The 24,561-nt window shown below is 43.4% G+C and overlaps 2 protein-coding genes and 2 non-coding genes across 4 annotated transcripts in view; 3 read left to right on the plus strand and 1 right to left on the minus strand.

Annotated features, from left to right (window-relative positions):
* The window catches only part of LOC105468281 (NADH:ubiquinone oxidoreductase core subunit S1), a 37,903-nt gene extending 27,922 nt beyond the window's left edge, over nt 1–9,981 (minus strand). Inside the window, exons 1-5 of the mRNA XM_071073279.1 lie at nt 9,844–9,981; nt 6,294–6,358; nt 5,120–5,211; nt 2,325–2,432; nt 900–976 (exon numbers count right to left, since the gene is read on the minus strand). Coding sequence (XP_070929380.1) covers nt 900–976; nt 2,325–2,432; nt 5,120–5,211; nt 6,294–6,354 — 338 coding nt within the window. The 5' untranslated portion in view covers nt 6,355–6,358; nt 9,844–9,981. The remainder of the gene's footprint in view (nt 1–899; nt 977–2,324; nt 2,433–5,119; nt 5,212–6,293; nt 6,359–9,843) is intronic.
* A 191-nt stretch (nt 9,982–10,172) lies between these two features.
* Nucleotides 10,173–13,752, plus strand: LOC105468034 (eukaryotic translation elongation factor 1 beta 2). Its single transcript, XM_011717955.2, has 6 exons — nt 10,173–10,563; nt 11,084–11,206; nt 11,843–11,969; nt 12,856–12,922; nt 13,309–13,434; nt 13,553–13,752. The coding sequence occupies exons 1-6, from the start codon at nt 10,484–10,486 to the stop codon at nt 13,705–13,707; spliced, it is 678 nt and encodes a 225-aa protein (XP_011716257.1). The 5' UTR covers nt 10,173–10,483; the 3' UTR covers nt 13,708–13,752.
* LOC112424374 (small nucleolar RNA SNORD51) lies at nt 12,697–12,775 on the plus strand. Its single transcript, XR_003015120.1, has one exon. It is a non-coding gene; the product is annotated as a small nucleolar RNA SNORD51 (small nucleolar RNA).
* LOC112424377 (small nucleolar RNA SNORA41) lies at nt 13,049–13,178 on the plus strand. The gene has a single exon (XR_003015122.1). It is a non-coding gene; the product is annotated as a small nucleolar RNA SNORA41 (small nucleolar RNA).
* Nucleotides 13,753–24,561: the final 10,809 nt, after the last annotated feature.

The raw sequence follows: 24,561 nt of genomic DNA on the forward strand, positions 1-24,561 counted from the left end.
CATCATGTTGGTCAGGCTAGTCTCAAACTTCTGACCTCAAGTGATCCTCCCACCCTGGCATCCCAAAGTGCTAGAATTGCAGGCGTGAGCCACTTTGCCAGGCCCACCTATAGGCCATTTAAACAACCTACCTAGATGTATTTTTTTTTATACAATTAATAGTAATTTTACATTTAGTATCAGAAATGCCAACTATCTATCTTTCTGGTAATATTTTTTTAAGAGACGGGGTCTTGCTATGTTGCCCAGGCTGGCCTTGAGCTTCTGGGCTCAAGTGATCCTCCTGAGTATCATTCTGGTAGTATTAAACACACAATCTGGCAAATGCTTAGAGGAGCCTAGAATAAAGTATAACTAGAGAACACAGAAAATTATGATTTTTGGTCAGGTTTGGTAGCTCACGTCTGTAATCCCAGCACTATGGGAGGGAGGTTGAGGCAGGATGATCACTTAAGGCCAGGAGTTCGAGACCAGCCTGGACAATATAGTGAGACCTCGTTGCAAAAAATAAAGAAAATTGTAACTTTTAACAACACCGAATGATCAAAAGTTGCTGAATGGTCCTCAGAAAATATTCACATTAATTCAAAACAAAACCAAACACAAGCAGTCCCGGTACAATATAGCAATAGCTTAATAAGTCCAGATTAACCCTTCATCATAAGTTGAGCAAGTTACTAAACGAGGATTTTTAATGCTGATCCTAAGGCTCAATACCATAAACTCCTGACTGGACCTCCTCTACTATGTAGTACTCACTTCTATTGCTCCTAGAAGCTGAGCACACCAACTTCTTCAGAGTTTGATATTAAATTCTTAATCTATGGGAAGGTCCAAATACCAAAATGTGTAACTTTCTGCTTTATGAAAGGGTACTACGTTGAATAACAATAAAGTACCTGGCTTTCTTGGATTTTTCTGAGTTTGTTAGGATATTCCAGCCCTTCATTACTGGCATGGCACAAGCAGCTACAACCTGGGATTTCAATGAAAAAAAAAAAGTGTGTATTTGTATTTATTTGTAATTATAAGCAACTCAATATATAAAAATGTTAAATTATATAAAAACATTAAATTATATATTTGATAACAGGCAAAGAACAAGGTATTTTTTAAAACTGAATTTTTATTCATAATACTATGACCTGGTACTTTGCATTTATCCCAGAAATAAAACATCCTGGTTTTTAAGTTTATTCTAATAGTCAATGCAATTTTTTTTTTTTTTTTTTTTTTTTTTGAGACGGAGTCTCGCTTTGTCGCCCAGGCTGGAGTGCAGTGGCCGGATCTCAGCTCACTGCAAGCTCCGCCTCCCGGGTTTACGCCATTCTCCTGCCTCAGCCTCCTGAGTAGCTGGGACTACAGGCGCCCACCACCTCGCCCGGCTAGTTTTTTGTATTTTTAGTAGAGACGGGGTTTCACCATATTAGCCAGGATGGTCTCGATCTCCTGACCTCGTGATCCGCCCGTCTCGGCTTCCCAAAGTGCTGGGATTACAGGCTTGAGCCACTGCGCCCGGCCTAGTCAATGCAATTTTTTATTCTGCTCTGAAACAGAACACCAAAAAACTGCTTTGACTAGCAGACACTATTGAATTAAAAAATTGCATACACCGGCCGGGTGTGGTGGCTCAAGCCTGTAATCTCAGCACTTTGGGAGGCCGAGACGGGCGGATCACGAGGTCAGGAGATCAAGACCACCCTGGCTAACACGGTGAAACCCCGTTTCTACTAAAAATACAAAAAAAACTAGCCGGGCGAGGTGGCGGGCACCTGTAGTCTCAGCTACTCAGGAGGCTGAGGCAGGAGAATGGCGTAAACCCGGGAGGTGGAGCTTGCAGTAAGCTGAGATCCGGCCACTGCACTCCAGCCTGGGCGACAGAGCAAGATTCCGTCTCAAAAAAAAAAAAAAAAAAAAAAATTGCATACACCAAAATGAAATTAAACTACTGAAAGTGAACTTCTTCCCTGCAACCCTTTTCTCTACTAAAAATAGCAGGACATCAGCACTTTTAATGTGCTACTTGGCAACTCTACATCCTGGTTTTATATTATACAGCCATCCGGAAATAATGACAGCTATAAATCACCTTTAATTTCTAGATATGTTACAATTATATGGTACATGTGTTTATAAAGCACTTCCATCTATGTGTTCCCAGTTTTGAAATGAAGAGAGTCAATTGTACAAAATAATTAAATTTATAGATAGAAGTAAAGAGGGCTAGGATCTCCACTACAATATTAATTCTAAATAAAGTTTGCTGCAAGATTGAAAGTTTTCTACCTTCTACAGCATGGTGTAGAATTTTAGGTATCAAGTACCTTGGGGGCTTTCTCAATTTCAACAAGGCACATCCTGCAGTTTCCAGCAACAGACAACCTTTCATGATAACAGAATCGAGGGATCTGCATGCCAACCTTCTCACAAGCCTAGAAGTAAAAAAAAAAAAAAATTGCATGAGAATAACCTGACATCACTGCTGTTATTGCTGAAACACACACATACGGCATCTTATTACTACTATCTATAATAATCTTAATTCATTCTTATTTCAGTCCCTTTCTTTGCCTTTCATTCTAACCTGTCTCCTCTGAAGCTGCCTCAGAGGATCTCAGGATCCTTGGCATGACTTCACCTTATGTGGAAGAAACTGGATAAAGTATCCTTCCACTGTGCTGAAGACCTGACTTCCCATATCCGTTCTGAACCATTGTCCACAATGTCCCCTCAAACTCTGTCCCAGTGGTTTCATACCTGGACTTCTTCTTTGCCTAGCTCCCCTCCTTTGGATTAGAGATTTCACTACACACTATCTAGCTGGCTATCTGTCTTTGGCTTCTATATCTCATCCAGGACTCACCTCCCACTGGGCTGAAGGTTATAACTATGTTCAAATTTCCTCTAGAGTTAATTCCTCCATCCTCAGCCTTCGTTCTAAAGCAATGTCATCAATTTCCAATGTTTAAACTGGTTAGCAAAAATGTGTTCAGTGTTTCCTTAGTGCAGGATGCAGGTACAGTAGTGAACAAGACAGACAGTGTCCCAGCCTTCATCCTGGCTGACATTCCTTATGATGATTATGTCCAAACCTTCATCTGCAGCCGTGTTAGTTCTGCACTTCTCCAAGCTTCAGATTTACAGGACTTTGCATGTGTATGTTCCACAGACAGCTTAAATTCCAATGATTTCTCTCCGCTCTATACACTCCAAAATAACCTAACAAATGCAGAAAACCACAAAAATTCCTCTGGTCTCTTTGAATTCTAAAGAACTACCTGTCTCTGTGTCTCTACTGAAACTTTGTGGGGTTTTTTTTCCTCACCGTTAAAGTAATATTGGGAAGTTCTTGTTTTTTTCTTTTTGAGACGGAGTCTCGCTCTGTCGCCCAGGCTGGAGTGCAGTGGCGCGATCTCGGCTCACTGCAAGCTCCGCCTCCCGGGTTCACGCCATTCTCCTGCCTCAGCCTCCCGAGTAGCTGGGACTACAGGCGCCCACAACCGCGCCCGGCTAATTTTTTGTATTTTTAGTAGAGACGGGGTTTCACCGTGGTCTCGATCTCCTGACCTTGTGATCCGCCCGCCTCGGCCTCCCAAAGTGCTGGGATTACAGGCGTGAGCCACTGCGCCCGGCCAATATTGGGAAGTTCTGTACAACGGGGGAAAAAATTCCTCGGGTCTTCATCATTCCTGAAGGCCTGTCTACATGTCATTCTCCCTTGAATCTACTCTCTTGCTTTCATTCTCATAGCCACTATCTATTTTAGGGCTTTTCATAGTATCCTGTCCCAATAATACAAAATGCTTTTTCCTTGTCTCTTATTCCAGTCTTGCTATTCTCCAAACGATCATCCTCTACAGTCACTGTCACCCTGCTTAAATAGGCAACAGAACTCCCGATGGATCAAAATATAAACTCTTCTGCACAGCAGATACTGTATTTCATGACTGGACCTTCCCTTCCTCAATAACTTGACTTCCTGTGATCTCATCTTCTACTTAGACCTTATGTTTCATCAATATTAAACTAGGTGAAGTTTTCAAAACATGACAAGTTATCTGCCTTAACTTTTACCATAGGAAATGCAAGCATGTCCTTCTTGTACACATATGAACACACCTATTCATCCTTTAATACTCCTCAGGGATGACCTGAGGCACCCAACATCTCTTTCTACTACCTCCTATCCCTGCCACAACTTTTTGCTGTACCTTGAACATACATTTATTATATATCATATTTTGTGCTTTCATGTCTGTGACTGGCAGACAGTCTAGAAATGACTGCTAAAATGAAAAAAGAACATTTAGATCTGTGACAACTTACAAATGGAGTGAAGCATTACTTCTCTATGACCAATTTATTATTTCTGGAGGAATATGAAGAAATATTTAGAGCATGAATTTAAGCACATGCTACCCTCCGCTTACCTGCTTTGTAGGATATATTCCTATGAATATTACTAATCACAGAAAGGTTATATGAAAATGAAAAGCATCAAGCAGGCCCAAACAAATGAAGGATATATTTTCACAAACTTACCTATAGTAACCAATTTAAGTTACTTCAAATTTCTTTTTTTTGAGAGAGAGTCTTGCTCTGTTGCCCAGGCTGGAGTGCAGTGGCACACTCTCAGCTCACTGTAACCTCCGCCTCCTGGGTTCAAGCGATTCTCCCGCCTCAGCCTCCCAAGTAGCTGGGATTACAGGCGCGCGCCATGATGCGCAACTAATTTTTTGTATTTTTAGTAGAGACGGGATTTCACCATGCTGGCCAGGCTGGTCTAGAACTCCTGAATGATCCGCCTGCCTCAGTCTCCCAAAGTGCTAGGATTATAGCCATGAGCCACCGCGCTCGGCCTTCAAATTTCTTAATGGGTATTCATTTGGAATGTAAAAGTGAAACAAAAGAACTACCATAATTCACTAAAAATGTCACAGACAAATAAATGATAGTTCACTTTGAAGTGCCAAGATATAAAATGAAATAATTTTAATATAACTTTGCTATGTATAGTTATTTTAAGGAATTATTTACTAATAATCAGTATAAAGGAAATAAATTAGTATTTTTAAAAAAATCAGAACACACACACAAAATAGTTAGAATGTATGCCTACTTGGAGGACGGTCGTTCCCGGTTCCACCATGACAGACTGACCATCAACAAATACTTCAATCAAGTTGCTTGCTGCTGTGGCAGTTGTTCGAACTGACCATCAAAGATATTGAAGTGAAAAACAAATTAACAGTTTATTATAGCAGATGATAACAGATGAATTAACTCTAACTATAAACCTAAATTTTTCATTCCTTGTTATTCCTCTGTATTGCTCTGGATGCAAACTAATGGTTGTCTACTTTTGATAGTAGTTTAAACTGAAACTTCTTTCTTCTTTTTTTTGAGAGGGAGTCTCGCTCTGTCACCCAGGCTGGAGGGCAGTGGCACAATCTTGGCTCACTGCAACCTCCACCTCCCTGGTTCAACTGATTCTCCTGCCTCAGCCTCCCAAGTAGCTGGGATTACAGGCACTCACCACAATGCCTGCTAATTTTTGTATTTTTAGTAGAGACAGGGTTTCACCATATTGGCCAGGCTGGTCTCAAACTCCTGACGTCAAGTAATCCTCCCGCCTTGGCCTCCCAAAGTGCTGGGATTACAGGCATGAGCCACCGCACCCAACTTTAAACTGAAACTGTTAATGCCACTGAAAATATGTTCATGGGAAGATCACTTTTCAAAAACAATGTGATTTTTCCATTTTGGCACTGATGTGTGTAGTTCCTAATACTTTCTATTCCATGATAATTCCCATAAGCTGTTCAAAGTAAAATTATATTTTGAAAATTATTCAACTTAGATAATTTGTTTCTTTTTTTTTTTTTTTTTTGAGATGGAGTCTCGATCTGCCTCCCAGGCTGGAGTGCAGTGGCGCGATCTTGGCTCTATGCAACCTCCACCTCCCGGGTTTAAGCAATTCTTGAGCCTCAGCCTCCCGAGTAGCTGGGATTACAGGTGTGCGCCACCATGCCCAGCTGATTTTTATATTTTTACTAGCGATGGGGTTTCACCACGTTGGCCAGGCTGATTTTGAATTCCTGGCTTCAAGCAATCCACCTGCCTCAGCCTCCCAAAATGCTGGGATTACAGGCATGAGCCACCACACCCAGCCTGTTGCTATTTTTATTTTTAAAAAGTATGGGTTTAGGTCTTTGATAAACTATTCCACAGACTTATAAATTTACAAAAATAAGGTCTAATATCCACAAATAAAAATTTTAAAAACTACTCACCACATCCTTTAGGAGATTTAGAAAGGCCTACTAAGGCCTTTCTTACAGGTAACCTCAACATATTGCTAAAAATAAAACAAAGAATTATATTATTGTAGGGGAAAAAACAATCACCAACTGGTAATGTTTTATGGCTTTAAATTATTTCACATACATTATGTCATTGAATACTCATAGGTTCTGATATTTTCCCTCCAAGTCTGTAGATGAGAATTCTCTGTCTCAGAGACACTGACTTGTACAATGCCAAAGAACTAACCAGCAGCAGCTATTGTATACATTTGGACTTTCTAATTCTATGCAGAGAGCAGTTTTGCCATTTAAAAAAATTACATAGAAAGGATCAAACTTAAAGCACTACCACACAGTAAAATAAACTGCAAGACTAACAGCGAGCTTATCATTAATGGTTATGTAAAATAAAGTCATCTTTTCTGCTTTCATTTCCTACCAATACCCATTCTATCATTTCATGTTCTAAGCATAGCTGTCTACTAAATGCTCATGAGATATTCTGAGATAGCTCACCAGCCCAAAAGCCTTTGAGGTGTCTTGATTGCTATTTTCTAGTACACTTACCTTACAGGTTTCCAATTATGTGTTTATAAGCCCATTCTGCCCTCACTGCATTAATTCCTTGAATTTTTCTATCTTCGTACCTATCCACCAGGCTGGCACAGAGTAAGCTCTTAAACAATGGCTCTCAACTGAGGACATTTGCTCCCCAGGGAATATTTAGCAATGTCTGAACACACTGTAGTCACAAACGAGGGGAAGTTACTGACATCTAGTGGGTAGAGGACAGGGTGCCGGCTATTCTACAATGTACAGGACAGTCCCCAACAATAAAGATAATTATCCAAAGTGTCAACAGTGCTGAAGTTGAGACACTGCTCTAAAAGGCTTGCTGAATTATTGAAATAAATGGGGGTGGATTATATAAACACCAAGACTTAAAAACACACAAAACAGAAAAGTTACCAAAATTTATTTTTTGTTTGTTTGTTTTTAAGATGGAGTCTCACCCTGTTGCCCAGACTGGAGTGCACTGGTGCGATCTTGGCTCACTGCAACCTCCACCGCCCAGGTTAAAGCAATTCTCCTGCCTCAGCCTCCAGAGTAGCTGAGACTACAGGCATGCACGACCACGCCAGGCTAATTTTTGTATTTTTATCATTTATTTATTTTATTTACTTATTTATTGAGATGGAGTTCTGCTCTGTCGCCCAGGCTGGAGTGCAGTGGTGCGATCTCAGCTCACTGCAACCTCCGCCTCCCAGGTTCAAGCGATTCTCCTGCCTTGGCCTCCTGAGTAGCTGGGACAGGTGTGTGCCACCATGCCAGGCTAATTTTCTGTATTTTTAGTAAAGACGGGGTTTCACCGTGTTAACCATGATGGTCTCCATCTCCTGACCTCATGATCCGCCCGGTTCAGGCTCCCAAAGTGCTGGGATTACAGGCATGAGCCAACATGCCCAGCCTATTTATTCATTTTTGAGACGGAGTCTTGCTGTCACGCAGTCTCACTCTGTTACCCAGGAGTGCAGTGGCGTGATCTCGGCTCACTGCAACCTCCGCCTCCCAGGTTCAAGCGGATTCTCCTGTCTCAGCCTCCCCTGAGTAGCTGGGATTACACGTGCCTGCCACCACGCCTGGCTAATTTTTGTATTTTCAGTAGAGACAGGGTTTCGACATGTTGGTCAGACTGGTCTCGAACTCCTGACCTCAGGTCATCCACCCGCGTCGACCTCCCAAAGTGTTGGGATTACAGGCGTGAGCCACCGCGCCCGTCTGACAATCAGTTTTAAAGTGCTCTTTATTTGAGCTCTTTTTCTTTAGTAGCACTACACACTGTGTATATATTTTTATTGTTCTACTTACTGAACTGTAGGTTAGTAATCAATTTTAGTACCTACCAGACTCTAAGCTCCTTGAGGACATTCAGACATTTCCCTTTTTTGAAGACCTAGCACAGTATCCTTATGAAAATAACCACCAAATAGTCTTATCACCAAGTTCTAGAACTAGAGTAGCATCTGTCCTACTAAAAACTACTGATGGCATAAATGTAAACCTAAACTTACTCCATTAGAGCACTGACAGATTTGAAATCAACAATTTTAAAACTTTAATACTTTCTTATCTCCAATACGATATAAAAATAGTACTCACTTTGGATAGGAAATCAACTAGAACTAGGCTGTTGACATCCAGCATCAAGGCATAGCCCAACGTAAGAAATACAGATTTGCAACACTTCGATATGTACTTTGAACAATGATATACCAAGTAGCAATAGAAATAATTATATCTTTAGATGGAAAAATGTTAATGACTAAAATGTCATTTCTAAAAGTAGACTGGATACTTTTCCGTATAGGGACTATACTATTCCACGTTCTCCAACATGGATTCATCCATCTACTTTCTGCCTTCCAAGGTACCACCCTATCCCAATCCACCATCACTCCTTGCCTGGAGTATTTCAATACCTTCTTAACAGGTCACCAGGCTTCCACACTATTCCCACACAGCCCCTCCCCTCTTGACACTGGCAGTGACCTCGGACTGAAATGTTCTTCCCTGGCCCCTCCTTATCCTTCAAATCTTGGCTTCGAAGCCTTTTCTCAGTTTCATTGACCAGCCTATCTAACATTTCCTGACGATTCCCCAGAATATCACCCATTTTATTCTTCTTTACGGACTCATTTCTGGCTCGTAGTAAACGTTCAGTAACTGTTAAGTGAACTGAATCTCTAATTTCTGCTCGTTAATTTGTAGGGACCACTTTCCCGGATTTAAAAAGTGCAGGTGCTCTGGCAGCGTTAAGTCGGTGAAAACAAGAATATTCCGCAAAACAAAAATAACCTGTTTATTCATCAAAAAGTTATTGTTACACTTCTATACTGTCAATTCGTGTGTGAAGTTGTGTCTGATCCAAGACCTCACAGTACAAGCATAGATCCCAATAACTTGTAAACAATATTTTGTTATTCGCAATGCAACCCTGAGCTAACTTTTCAAAAAGTCATTTTTCTCAATTTCCCGTTAGTGAAAGGAATTTAAAAATTCTGTCCAACGTGGTCAATGGACAAAACAAGGACAACAGAAGCGTGAGCCACTGCTAACACAACAGCGACCCAACAATCATGTACTGTACCAGGCGTGTAAAAATCCGGGGGGAAAGGCTCAGTCTTAAGGCTTAAGTCATCGGACACTGGTCCTCTCCCGGGGAATAAAACGGCCTCCTCTGAGAGGGGAGTGTCCTGAATTTTCCCTGCAGAGGGAAGGTCACCTACAAGCCCGCATTCGGGCCAGCGCTCCCGAGGGCCCCCTAATCCTCATCTTCCTTTCTGCTCCATCAGACCAGAGACCGTGGCTAAAAGCCCCACTTGCCGGCTCTCAGGGGCTTCCGAGGCGGCGGGGCGGGAGGCGGCTCCCAGTCAAGGACAAGAGAAGACTAAGTCGCGTGGGCCAAAGGAAACAGTCCCGTCAATAAATAAGCCTCTGACCCATGCACCTCACCCTTCCCATCCATACAAGACCTCACCTTCTCCCCGGAGCCGCGGAGGCTGTTCTGCTAAACTGTCTGGACCACAACTACCCCCTTGGAGGCCGGGTCGCTTACTCAATATGGCGGCCTCAGCTAACTCTGTCAGCCGGGCCTGGAGAACGGAAAGCCCGGAGGGACTAGAAACCTTGCATTCGATAAGTTTGTCGGCAATTTCCGTCAGCCGACCAGAGGGCGGAGCTGAGGTCGGCCCAGCCCGGAGGCGGGAAGGACAACTTGGACCCGCAGTTCCGCCGGAAGTGGCCGGCAGCCTCGAGGCCGAGCGTCTTCGGTCATCTCCGGCGCTTCTAGGGGCGGTTCCCGTCATCTTCGGGAGCCGTGGAGGTACGAACTTAAGACATGTCCATTTTATTAATTTATTTCCAAACGCAACGAAAGGTCCAGGGACAATTTGTGAGCCGTTTAATTCAGGGCCCCCAATTCGTACGTGGAGAAGTGGGAATGCTAACGTACTTTGACCTTTAACCTTCGGTCCGGCGTGGTGGAGGGAAACGCCTCCGTCTCTATATAAGGAATTTTCCGGCTTCTCCGGGCCCTTTTTCCTCTCTTAAGCGCGGGGAGCCCACAACTTGTGCGCTCTCTTTCTGCTGCTTCCCAGCTCTCGGATACAGGCGACACCATGGGTTTCGGAGACCTGAAAAGCCCCGCCGGCCTCCAGGTGCTCAACGATTACCTGGCGGACAAGAGCTACATCGAGGGGTGAGCGGACCGGCTGAGTCGGGGTGGTGGAGGGGTTTCTGGGACCGGGGCCGGGGCCACGTGGCGCAGCGTGTCGGCTGCCGCTGGAGGGAGGGAGACCGGGCCCCAGGGCCCTTTCGAGGATGACGGGAAAGCGCCCCGTGGCCATCTCCCAAGGCCCTCGTGTGGTGCGAGCCCGGCCTCCGGGGAGCGGCTCACGAGCAAAGGAAGGTTAAAATGTGCTTTATTTACACTTAATTCAGCCAGGTGTTTCCACATCGCTGCCCAGTTAATACATGTTAGGTTGTAGATAGAGCAACGTTAGAGATTGCAGTATTTGAGGTCTGCAGACATTTCTCAGGATAGCGCGGTGACCCAAACATATGGTTTGATTTTAAGGAGATAATAAGAAAAGAAAAGCATTAAAGCAACCCTACCGGAGTTAGTGCCCACTAATTAATGTGATGCATAGGCACTGATTATTTATTCGCTGGCGTTTGTTTTTCAAAGGTGTGTGTGAATGTCTCTGTGTCATTGGCAGGTATGTGCCATCACAAGCAGATGTGGCAGTATTTGAAGCCGTGTCCGGGCCACCGCCTGCTGACTTGTGTCATGCCCTACGTTGGTATAATCACATCAAGTCCTACGAAAAGGAAAAGGCCAGGTAAAATCATCTTTGTATCTAGCTGAAGAATAAGACTACTCTCGAAGCTTTATCAGGATGTTCACATGACAAAACTAGACCCAGGCTACTTTAGTTTTGTTGGGGTATTGTAAGCTAAATTTTTCTGTAACCTGAGAAGGCCAAGAGACTGAAGCCCTCCATTTTTTCACAGAACAGGTAGAACATGGACAGCAGCAATTCAACTTTTCCCCACACTGCCCTGCCAATGTGCCTCGACCTTGACCTGGGGGGCCCACCTCTGGGGTGAGAGGGTGGCTCATTCATTCAGTCCTTGGCCATTCTTCTGAAACTGCCAACAAGGGTGGAAGTTTGGGGAAGTGGACTCCAGTTCACTAAGAATGGAACTGAGCATACTTAATGAAATCTCAAACAGAAATGTTCATACTGAAAGAGTAAATCATAGTGAGTATTGAAAATAATGTCTCACATGGTACTAATGCTTGTCGGGTGAGGAGTTGAACATATGATAGTGTTTACCTGGGAGCATGTGAAAGGGTAAATTATTATTGCAAAAGGGATCTAGTGATAAGTAGTGATTAAAACAAGTTATTTTGTATTGTCTGGAAAAGTATGTTATACTAGCTCAATAGTGGTTGAATTTAAATGTTTTTCAAGCCTGCCAGGAGTGAAGAAAGCTTTGGGCAAGTATGGTCCTGCTGATGTGGAAGACACTACAGGAAGTGGAGCTACAGATAGTAAAGATGATGATGATATTGATCTCTTTGGATCTGATGATGAGGAGGTATGGCATCTTCTATAAAGAATATATCGGCCAGACACGGTGGCTCACGCCTGTAATCCCAGCATGTTGGGAGGCTGAGGCGGGTGGATCACGAGGTCAGGAGTTCAAGACCAGCCTGACCAAGATGGTGAAACCCTGTCTGTTCTAAAAATTTTAAAAAATGTGGCGGGTGTCTGTAATCCCAGCTACTCAGGAGGCTAAGGCAGAGAATTGCTTGAACCTGGGAGGCGGAGATTGCAGTAAGCCGAGATCATGCCACTGCACTCCAGCCTGGGCGACAGAGCAAGACTCCGTCTCAAAAAAAAAAAAGAATACATTGATCAGCAATTTTATCAATGTGGTTAAGCCAAATTGCCTGGATTTGAATCCTGGCTTTAACTTATATGCCTTTTTCTTTCTTTTTTTTTTTTTTTTTTTTTTTTTTTTTTTTTTTTTTGAGACGGAGTCTCGCTCTGTCGCCCAGGCTGGAGTGCAGTGGCGTGATCTCGGCTCACTGCAAGCTCCGCCTCCCGGGTTCACGCCATTCTCCTGCCTCAGCCTCCCGAGTAGCTGGGACTACAGGCGCCCACAACCGCGCCCAGCTAATTTTTTGTATTTTTAGTAGAGACGGGGTTTCACCGTGGTCTCGATCTCCTGACCTTGTGATCCGCCCGCCTCCGCCTCCCAAAGTGCTGGGATTACAGGCGTGAGCCACCGCGCCCGGTTATATGCCTTTTTCAAATTCTGACTGGTTGCATGATGAATAAAATCAAATCACCATCTTTCGGCTGAGTTCGTGATGGATTTGCTTTTTTCTGATTAAGCCAGTCTTTTTTGTGATGACCCCACTAGCTTTAAGCAGAGGACAACCGGCTTTCTGAAGTGGATTAATTTTTTTTCTTTACAGGAAAGTGAAGAAGCAAAGAGGCTAAGAGAAGAACGTCTTGCACAATATGAATCAAAGAAAGCCAAAAGTAGGTCATTTGTTTTTAACTTCATTTCATGATAATGTAAGTAATCTCTTTCAAAGCTTGACCTTTAAGTAATTTCCTCCACATTCCTTGAACAGGTCAATATTTTAAAACCTCCTGTAGAAGTTCTTCCACAGCTACTGGTCTGCAGCTGTTCTTATGGTAGCAGTTGTGGCATTCCTCTGTGGGAAAGAAACTGTTAACACAAACACCTCTTTCTTAGCAAAACAGAAAGTGGGCATATGTGTGACAGACACAAGATGTATCTGTAGTTTTGTTTGGCTAAGGAGATAGTCAATCTCAAAACAAATTGAGGTGATTTGTTTGTGTCTTGGAGTAAGGTAAAAAAATACAGTTCATTATTTGAATAATGCTGTTTATTTTTTTAGAACCTGCACTTGTTGCCAAGTCTTCCATCTTACTAGATGTGAAACCTTGGGATGATGAGACAGATATGGCAAAATTAGAGGAGTGCGTCAGAAGCATTCAAGCAGACGGCTTAGTCTGGGGCTCATGTGAGTTTAGGCTTTGCCTTTTTTTTTGTTTTGAAACTGACATCTGGAATTTGTATACAGCTTCAACCTTCCTCTACAAGACTTTTCTAACTAAGATTTTTCTTAATGCTCTTTTTAGCTAAACTAGTTCCAGTGGGATACGGCATTAAGAAACTTCAAATACAGTGTGTAGTTGAAGATGATAAAGTTGGAACAGATATGCTGGAGGAGCAGATCACTGCTTTTGAGGACTATGTGCAGTCCATGGATGTGGCTGCTTTCAACAAGATCTAAAATCCATCCTGGATCATGGCATTTAAATAAAAGCTTGAAAGATTACCTTTGGCTCTTGAGTATGTTACATAGGAGGGTGGTGTATATATTCCTTTCATTTTGAGGGAAGGAATTAAATGAATATGTGATTCCTAAATAATAAAAATTTGGTTCGGCTTTGTTGTTAGAAAATTGTAGTGCAGGCCAGGTGTGGTGGTTCATGCCTGTAATCCCAGCAATTTGGGAAGCTGAAGTGGGTGGATCGATACCAGGAGGCTAATACCAGCCTGGGCAATGGGGAGAGATCCTGCCCCTACAAAAAAATACAAAAATTAGCTGGGCTTGGTGGTGCACCCCTGTATTCCCAGCTATTTGGCAGATTGAGGTGGGAGGATTGCTTGAGCCCAGGAGGTTGGAACTGCAGTGAGCCAAGGTTGTGCGACTGCACTGCAGCCTGGGTGGAGCAAGGTCCAAAGACCAAAAGAACCAAAAGGCTCTTTTGACAGCAAGGTCCTGTCAAAAGAAAAAAAAACTAGTGCAGCTTTACCCATTTGTGATGTCCTTAGCAATGCCTGATGATGTGATTTGTTGTAACCTGTCATCTTTGCATTGGGAACTTGAAGATGTGAGATGTGTGACGCTACTAGAAAACACCTAACCCAGAGGAGGGAGGGCTTCCCAGAATTTGGCATGAATTATAACTACTTAACAGGTTACAAATTTAAAATGATGACTCATGTTGTAAATAAACCATCTTTTAAGTGTTGGGAATGTGATTTGGAGTATAGCACTGTGTCCTGGGAGGGGGATTATAAAGGTAACTGGTTCCCAGGCTTCCCAGGAAAACTTGACTTTGCTGTGAAGATTCATAGGTGCTGGGTTGTGGAGGTGGAATATTTTACTTGGATTTGGAAATCTGATTGGTCCTCATGCAGCAGGTAAATACTGGGATGAGGGTAGTATGTTGAGTAAAGTGATAGTCAAGTATTGGAAACAGCTTCATCTTGACAGGGAATTTGAGGTCTGGCTAACATTTGATAGTTTTTTTGTTTGTTTTTTGTTTTTTTAATAGTAGTTTTACAAAAGCAGTGCTTGGGAATTGCTGATCTCAAATGATCAAAAAATTTTAGGTCAATTTTTTTTTTTTTTTTTTTGGGGGGGACCGAAGTCTCGCTCTGTTGCCTGGGCTGGAGTGCAGTGGCACAATCTTGGCTCACTGCAACCTCCGCCTCCCAGGTTCAAGCAATTCTCCTGCCTCAGCCCGCTGAGTAGCTGGAATTAAAGGCATATGCCACCACGCCCAGCTAATTTTTATATTTTTATTAGAGATGGGGTTTCACCATTTTGGTCAGGCTGGTCTCGAACTCCTGACCTCAGGTGATCCACCCACCTCGCCCTCCCAAAGTGCTGGGATTACAGGCATAAGCCACCATGCCTGGCCCCTAGGTCAATTTTCTAATAGAACTAGACAGTGCTATTTCCTCTCGGTCTGATTTTATGTTTTGACTGCCATGACTGTGGGAAACTATATTATAAGGAAGATTTATTTAACAGATATATACATTGAATAATATCTCTAAGCAATATCTCCAACCAGCAGCCTAAAATCATGGGAGACATTTTCAGGTTGTCATTATCATGAGAGCCAGCAGAGGGCAACACTACATTTTAGGAAAAACCAGAGAGCCTGGAAATTCTGAAAACGCCTTAAAAAAAAAAAACAAAACCGCAAACCGTGAATAAACTGAAGTGAATGGTAATACGAATTCGCAATTATTGACATGGTGAAGGGGGTGAGTTCCAAATAGCTTGGCCAAAATGTTAAGTATCAGCAGATAATAATTTGTTTAAAGGTAGTCAAAAAATTTAGAATGGTCATTTCAAACCACAGATGTCTTCAGAATCCTACAGTGATGAATGATGAAGCATACCATTTTGAAATCTTGATTCCATACCCTTGAATAAAAAATATTTTGACGGTTATCTTTTAACTTCATATTTAAAAAATAGATGGCTGGAAGTGGTGGCTCACACTCGTATTCCCAGCACTTTGGGAGGCCGAGGCGGGTGGATCACGAGGTCAGGAGATCTAGGCCATCCTGGCTAACACAGTGGAACCCTGTCTCTACTAAAAATACAAAAAATTTGCCAGGTGTGGTGGTATGCGCCTGTAGTCCCAGCTATTTGGGAGGCTGAGGCAGGAGAATCGCTTGAACCCGGGACGCAGAGGTTGCAGTGAGCTGAGATCGCGCCACTGCACTCCAGCCTGGGTGACAGAAGCGAGACTCCATCTCAAAAGAAAAAAAAATAGGTAATATACCAACAGTTCAAAATTCAAGAGCGAATACAGTGGAGTCTCTCCTGTCCCCTAGGCCTCCAGTTCCACTCCATCAAAGCAGTATTACCAGGTTCTTAGGTCTTTCCAGAGCTACTATAAGCTTATGCATAGGCTAATTGTAACATACCACATAGACTTCTACACCTTTCATTTTCCTTAGGAAAATGAACACCTTGGGGCCGGGCACGGTGGCTCACGTCTGTAATCCCAACACTTCCGGAGGCCAAGGTGGGCAGATCATGAGGTCAAGAGATCTAGACAATCCTGGCCAACATGGTGAAACCCTGTCTCTACTAAAAATACAAAAATTAGCTGGGCATGGTGGTCCGCACCTGTAGTCGCAGCCACTCGGGAGGCTGAGGCAGGAGAATCACCTGAATCTAGGAGGCGGAGGTTGTAGTGAACTGAGATCTCACCACTGCACTCTGTCTCAAAAAAAAAAAAAAAAAACGGCCAGGCTCAGTGGCTCATGCCTGTAATCCCAGAGGCAGGTGGATCACGAGGTCAGGAGTTCGAGACCAGCCTGGCCAACATGGTGAAACCCTGTCTGTACTAAAAATAAAAAATAAAAAAAACCAGAAAAGAAAATGAACACCTTGGAGATTATGCCTTGGATATCCCATTAATAGTACATCATTATTTAATAGATGCATAATTCATGTTCTCACTTCATAATTCACTTTCTCATAGTTCATTTAGACAGTCTCTTGTTGATTGGATCCTTAGGTTGCTTTTAATGTTTTGTTATTATGGGCAGTGCTGCAGTAGAAAACCCTGATACTCATGATACTCATTTTCTTGAGAGCCAATATACTGAATGAATTGTTTTGTTTTGTTTTGTTTTGTTTTGTTGAGGTGGAGTCTCACTCTGTTGCCTGGGCTGGAGTGCAGTGGCACAATCTCAGTTCACTGCAACCTCTGCCTCCTGGGTTCAAGCGATTCTCTTGCCTCAGCCTCCCGAGTAGCTGGGATTACAGGCTCCCGGCAGTATGTCCAGCTAATTTTTTGTATTTTTAGTTTGATGGGGTTTCACCATGTTGGCCAGGCTGATCTCGAACTCCTGACCTCGTGATCCGCCCTCCTCGGCCTCCCAAAGTGCTGGGATTACAGGCGTGAGCTGCTGTGCCCAGTCCATGAACTTGTTTTAAACCAATAGCTCAGAAGGCACTGGGTTACAAAAGAGACAGACCTTTTTTTTTTTTTTTTTTCCTTTTCCTGTTTCTGGCTTTAGAATGGAAGGAAGTAAAGATAAAAAAGAGCCTACTTTTTTTTCTGCATTCCCCATAAATGATTATAATGACTATGAAAGTTTTTCTTTTCTTTTTTTTTTTTGTTTTTTTGAAACAGGGTCTCCTGAATCTGTCATCCAGGCTGGAGTGCAGTGGCACGATCACAGCTCACTGCAGCCTTGAACTCCTAGGCTTAAGCAATTCTACCTCAGCCTCCTGAGTAGCTGGGACTACAGGCACATGCCACCATACCCAGTTAATTAAAAAAAAAAAAAATTTTTAGAGATGGGGTCTTGCTATGTTGCCCAGGCTTTGAACTTCCAGACTCAAGTGATCTTTCCACCTTGGCCTTCCAAAGTACTGGGATTACAGGTGTGAGCCACCGTGTCCAGCCTGAAACAATATTTTTCATGTTCAGCATCCCTAGCAGAGGGCTGGGCACACTGTGGGAACTCAAAACTGATTCCTTCCATATTGCTTTGTTAGATGAAACAAAAAAACACAAAAGAAGAGAAGAAAATTAGTATAGGCAGGCAATTCAAACATAAAATTGTTAAAAAATAAAAGTCATTTGTTTGGGGATTAAGCAAATAATCTAAAAGTTCAGAAGGTCAGAGAAGGCTAGAATTGATGAAAAGTTTTTTGGAAGAATCGGATATAAAGATCTGGGAAGGAATTAGACAAATTCATGAGATTTTGCAGTGTGTGTTTGGAATCTTAGATAGGATGCGGCCAGCCTGTAGACACATTTGAATTACAGACTGGCATGTTATATGAGGTTTCCAAACCAGAGAATATTAACATTAAGACAGCTTTGATCTGGGGGTGATGTGAACGAAAGCAAGGAGATCAAATGACTTATAATTCTCACAGATGGAAATGTCTAAATTATGGCATATGTATTCAATGAAATATTTTATAAACTTTATTTTTTTGAGATGGAGTCCCGCTCTGTTGCCCAGGCTGGAGTGCCATGGAGCGATGTCAGCTCATTGCAACCTCCACCTCCCAGGTTCAAGTGATTCCCCTGCCTCAGCCTCCCAAGTAGCCAGGATTACATGCGTGTGCCACAATGCCCAGCTAATTTTTGTATTTTTAGTAGAGATGGAGTTTCGCCGTGTTGGCCAGGCTGGTCTTGAACTCCTCACCTCAAGTGATCCACCCACCTCGGCCTCCCAAAGTGCAGGGATTACAGGTGTGAGCCACCACGCCCAGCCTAAACTTTTTATTTTTTAAAAGTAAGTCTATAGCAACATTGAGAAATGCTTGATATTTCATGGACTATTAGTATGAAAAGATATGCTTATGGACAAAGGCATAAATACAAAAGAGTTACAACAGTGTTTGAGAATATATGTATAATTTTTTCCAAACAAATGCAATTTGGCAATGGCAATTGTTTGTAGAATAAAAACTGTGCCTCATATACATTTTCTAATTTCAACCCTACTTTATAAGCCTGAGATAAACCAGGCAGACACTGTTATCACCATTTACAGATGAGGAAATGGAACTCTGAAAGATTATTTGTCGGCCGGGCGCGGTGGCTCAAGCCTGTAATCCCAGCACTTTGGGAGGCCGAGGCGGGCGGATCACGAGGTCAGGAGATCGAGACCATCCTGGCTAACACGGTGAAACCCCGTCTCTACTAAAAATACAAAAAGAAATTAGCCGGGCGTGGTGGCGGGCGCCTGTAGTCCCAGCTACTCGGGAGGCTGAGGCAGGAGAATGGCGTGAACCCGGGAGGCGGAGCTTGCAGTGAGCTGAGATCCGGCCACAGCACTCCAGCCTGGGTGACAGAGCGAGACTCCGTCTCAAAAAAAAAAAAAAAAAAAAAAAAAAAAAAGAAAGATTATTTGTCCATGATTAGTCAGTAAATATACAAAGTCACAAGTAAGTGATAGAGGAGGAACATAAACCAGGGTCTTCATAGGCCAGATGATGTATTGGTGACAGAATACGGAAGGTTCTTCCTCCCTGCTTTTAGACAGTTTAATCCTATTTCATCAGTGTAATCCTTGTTTCATATTCTCAATTAAGGTGAGGGATAAGAAAATATCACATAAGGGTAAACTTTACCTTGTGTAAATTGAGACTGATAGACATTCTCATTACATACACTGTATGAATCATAATGGTTGCATTCAGGAAATGTCTTTTTTTTTTTTCGTTTTGAGACAGAGTCTTGCTCTTATCACCCGGGCTGGAGTACAGTGGCGCAATCTTGGCTCACTGCAACCTCTGCCTCCCTTGTTCAAGCTATTCTTCTGCCTTAGCCTCCGGAGTAGCTGGGATTACAGACACCCGCCACCACGCCCAGCTAATTTTTGTACTTTTAGTAGAGTACGGGGTTTCGTCATGTTGGCCAGGCTGGTCTCGAACTCCTGACCTCAAGTGATCCACCTACCTCAGCCTCCCAAAGTGCTGGGATTACAGGCGTGAGCCACCGCGCCCGGCCCAGGAAATGTCCTTAACTGAGGGTCTGTTATTTGGAATATTATTAGCAGGCCTGAATAGCTTTCGGTAGAATAAAAATCAAAGCAAAATAGACTTCTCAATATGCATCCCAAAAGAACAGTACTGCCCATATGTAAGAGTACTGAAGAGTTATTCAAACCTGACACTAGTTTGTAAATCTTATTTATTTATTCATTTATTTATTTATTTAGAGACAGAGCCTCACTCTGTGGCTGAGACTAGAGTGCAGTGGTGCAATCTCGGCTCACTGCAACCTCTGCCTCCCAGGCTCAAGCAATTTTTGTGCCTCAGCCTCCCAATTAGCTGGCATTACAGGCATGCGCCACCACGCTTGGCTAATTTTTTGTGTTTTTAGTAGAGATGGGGTTTCGCCATGTTGGCCAGGCTGGCCAACTCCTGGCCTCAAGTTGATCCATCTGCCTCAGCCTCCAGAGTGCTGGGATTATAGGTGTGAGCCACCATGCCTGGCCTTTTTTTTTTTTTTTTTGAGACAGGATCTCACTCTGTTGCCCAGGCTGGAGTGTAGTGGCATGATCATGTCTCACTGCAGCTTTGACACCCTGGGCTCAAGCAATCCTCCTACCTCAGCCTCCCAAGTAGCTGGGATTACAGGTGTGTGCCACCACACCTGGCTAATTATTTTTATTTTTATTTTTATTTATTTTTTATTTTTATTTTTATTTTTTTTTGAGATGGAGTCTCACTCTGCTGCCCAGGCTAGAGTGCAGTGGCCGGATCTCAGCTCACTGCAAGCTCCGCCTCCCGGGTTTACGCCATTCTCCTGCCTCAGCCTCCCGAGTAGCTGGGACTACAGGCGCCCGCCACGTCGCCCGGCTAGTTTTTTGTATTTTTTTAGTAGAGACGGGGTTTCACCGTGTTAGCCAGGATGGTCTCGATCTCCTGACCTCGTGATCCGCCCATCTCGGCCTCCCAAAGTGCTGGGATTACAGGCTTGAGCCACCGCGCCCGGCCCATTTTTTTTATTTTTAGTAGAGACAAGGTCTCACTATGTTGCCCAGGCTGGTCTCAAACTCTTGGCCTCAAGCAATCTTCCCACCTTGGCCTCTCAAAGTGCTAGGATTATAGACATGATGAACCACTGTGACAGGCAGAATCTTCTATCCTCACTCTGTCCCTATAAAATGGGACTAGTCTCTTTTTTCTGAACCTGGTCCATGGTTTCCAATCTCTGAACATTTGCTATTACTGTGTCACCTACCTGAACTATCCTCCTTTCTCACCTGCACTTGTTAACATTGTTGGCACTCTTCAAGATGTCCTTCAGATACCTCTTTCAAGAAACCTTTCATTCCTCTCCTTCCCTACCCCTTGCAGCTTGCTAGCACATAATACTTCTTTTGTAGCACTTATAATAACTCTTGTTTTAGAGTTATTTGTGTGGTTTCCTTATTCTTCTGGTGAGCTTGTTACAGTCATTCAAGAGGAGGAAGTGATCTAACATTTATTGAGCAGTTACTATGTCAGAAGGTGCCAGGCATTTCATTTAACAAGTATAATACCAGCTATTACTCTGGAAGCTGAGGCAGAGAAAAGAGCCTCAAGGATTGCTTAAGCCCGGGAGCTCAAGGCTGCAGTGAGCTATTATCACACCACTGCATTCCAACCTGGGCAACAAAGCAACACCCTGTCTCAAACAAACAAGCAAACAAACAAACAAACAAAATACCCGCCGGGAACAGTGGCTCATGCCTGTAATCCCAGCACTTTGGTAAGCCAAGGCAGGTGGATCACTTGAGGTTAGGAGTTCAAGACCAGCCTGGTCAACATGGTGAAACCCCATCTCTACTAAAAATAGAAAAATTAGCTAGGCGTGGTGGCAGGCGCCTGTAATCCCAGCTACTTGGGAGGCTGAGGCAGGTGAATTGCTTGAACCTGGGAGGCAGAGGTTGCAGTGAGCAGAAATCGCGCCACTGCACTCCAGCCTGGGCATCAAGAGTGAAATTCTGTCTTCGAAAAAAAAAACACAATAACAACAAACCCAGCTAGTATATCTATCAAGTATTTCTAGAGCTAAAACACTGTTCTAAATGCTTTACCTGCATTAACTCATTTAATTTTCACAGTAACCCTATCCCCATTTTCCAGATGGGGGAAATGGAGGTCTAGAACTTGGAATTAATTTAGCCAAGGTCACAGGACTAGAATGTGTTTAAGTCATAACTCAAATCCAGATATCCTGCTTCTGTGGTCCTGGGACTCACCCTCTATTTCAAAGCACTTCCTTTCATTGAGAGGGAGGCAAGTCTGTCTCAACAGTTCTATGCCCCAGTAGAAAGTATGCCTCTTCTCCAGCCCCTCTGTCCTATAAACGGTCAGTCATCCTGTTCTTCATTAGATCTTTGGAGATCCCTTTCCCTCCCTCACCGTTAACCTGATTCCAACCACCAGGGAAGAGGCTTGGAGTCCCCACGCCTGTGTCCAAGCTTGGGGTTTTATGTTACTCTTTGGATCTTTCCTTAAACTGAGAATTTGAAAAATTAACTCCTGTTTCTGCTGAGAAGTGCCTACACTATTTGCTACTTTCCACTGGTGGATTCATGTTATATCCCAACTATTAGCTATTTTAAAAACCACCAAAACTAGGGTTCTTAAACTGGGGTCTAGGGACTCCCTGAAGTTTATTTAAAAGCATTTTTCTGGGGAAACAAACTATAACTTTCATTAGATTCTCAAATGGATTCAGAATTCCTCTGAGACTTTTGTAGAAGACATTTTTCTTTTTGGAAGCTCCACTGCTCAGATCAAACACTGAAACATTTTTATATAATTATGAAGTACTTCATTTGATTAATTGACATAAAGGTATATTTTATAAATGTGATTAAGGATTTATTAGTTTTGACTTTCAAGTTTTCTTTTTGTATTCTAGAGCCTATATATATACATATATATAGTTTGGGGTTTTTTTTTTAAATTTTTTAGAGACAGGGTCTTGCTCTATCACCCAGACTGGAGTGCAGTGGTAAAATCATAGCTCACTGCAGACTCAAACTCCTGGGCTTAAGGGATCTTTCTGCCTCAGCCTCCCAAGTAGCTGGGACTGCAGACACATGCCAATCCCAATACATTTTTTAAGGTCTCAAATATTTTCTTTTTTTTTTTGGAGGCAGAGTCTCACTGTGTCGCCCAGGCTGTAGTGTAGTGGTACCATCTCAGCTCACTGCAACCTCCGCCTCCCGGGGTCAAACGATTCTCGTGTCTCAGCCTCCCGAGGTTAGCTGGGACTACAGGTGCACACCACCATGTCGGGCTAATTTTTTGTATTTTTAGTAGAGACAGGGTTTCACCATATTGGCCAGGCTAGTCTCAAACTCCTGACCTCAGGTGATCTGCCCATCTAGGCCTCCCAAAGTGCTGTTATTACAAGCATGAGCCACCGCGCCCAGCGCAAACATTTTCTTAGGTCCTTAGAAAGCCCACAGGCCCATAGTGTGTGCTGTGCCCATAGTGTCTAATGGGAAAAGTGGCTCTGATGAAGGTTGGGAAGCACGTCCCTGGAGTGTTACCTTCAGAAGACCCCCTGCTACATAATTCCCTTCTGCTTCTGGTTGCTTAGTTCCCTTCCTCCTCCTCAGTCTTCCTCTTTCATCTACGGCCTTGAGAGTCTCTCCTTTTACCCAAACTAAGGATAAGTTGACAGAATTCTAAGCTTTTATGGATCTTCTTTTCTCCTGATCCTGGGAACCCCCGAGTGCAATATTTCAAACGCTGGTTGTGGAGGGGGCAAGGTTAAAGCCTGCACAAAGGGCTGGAAGCTCAAAATGGACTTTTTTTTTTTTTTTTTTTGAGACAGAGTCTTGCTCTGTCGCCCAGGCTGGAGTGCAGTGGCGCGATCTCGGCTCACTGCAAGCTCCGCCTCCCGGGTTCACGTCATTCTCCTGCCTCAGCCTCCCGAGTAGCTGGGACTACAGGTGCCCGCCACCACGCCCGGCTAATTTTTTGTGTTTTTAGTACAAACAGGGTTTCACCGTGTTAGCCAGGATGGTCTGGATCTCCTGACCTTGTGATCCGCCTGCCTCGGCCTCCCAAAGTGCTGGGATTACAGGCGTGAGCCACTGAGCCTGACCAAAATGGACCTTTTTCTTCCTGTTTTCCCTTCACCTATTTTGGATATGGCAGAAACCATGAAGTTTGGGAATGACAGATGTTTAGGAAATGATGAGCTATGCCACAATTTTTTTTTTTTTTTAATAATGTCTGAAGCCAGATTTGATTGTCACATGAGGTTAACAGTTAAAAACATAGCCACTACATGGTCTAATGTTAGCATTCACAAGAAGCTAAGAAAATATATGTATTTTTAAAGTTACTGATTCAGCCAGGCACAATGGCTCATGGCTGTAATCCCAGCACTTTAGGAGGCCGAGGCGGGCATATCACAAGGTCAGGAGATGGAGACCATCCTGGCTAACACGGTGAAACCCTGTCTCTACCAAAAATACAAAAAATTATCCGGGCATAGTGGCATGCACCTGTAGTCCCAGCTACTCGGGAGGCTGAGGCAGGAGAATCGCTTGAACCCAGGAGGCGGAGGTTGCAGTGAGCCAGGATCATGCCACTGCACTCCAGTCTGGGCAACAGAGCAAGACTTCATCACCACAAAAAAAAAAAAAAAAAAGGTTACTGATTCAAGAAATAACACTGTGTGTATCAGTCCATTTGCTGATGAAGACATACCCAAGACTCAGCAATTTACAAAAAAAAAGAGGTTTAATTGGACTTGCAGTTCCACATGGCTGGGGAGGCCTCACTCATGGTGGAAGGTAAGGAGGAGCAAGTCACTTTTTTTTTTTTTTTTTTTTGAGACGG

This window comes from Macaca nemestrina, chromosome 11 (genome assembly GCF_043159975.1).
Source record: "Macaca nemestrina isolate mMacNem1 chromosome 11, mMacNem.hap1, whole genome shotgun sequence".
NCBI classification, from domain to species: Eukaryota; Metazoa; Chordata; class Mammalia; order Primates; family Cercopithecidae; genus Macaca; species Macaca nemestrina.

Bases quoted from the DNA above. Each gene is read 5' to 3' on its own strand.
- LOC105468034 (XM_011717955.2), top strand. From the start codon at position 10,484: ATGGGTTTCGGAGACCTGAAAAGCCCCGCCGGCCTCCAGGTGCTCAAC. The intron at 10,564-11,083 runs GTGAGCGGACCG...TGTCATTGGCAG, and splicing joins GACAAGAGCTACATCGAGGG to GTATGTGCCATCACAAGCAG. The intron at 12,923-13,308 runs GTAGGTCATTTG...TTATTTTTTTAG, and splicing joins TGAATCAAAGAAAGCCAAAA to AACCTGCACTTGTTGCCAAG.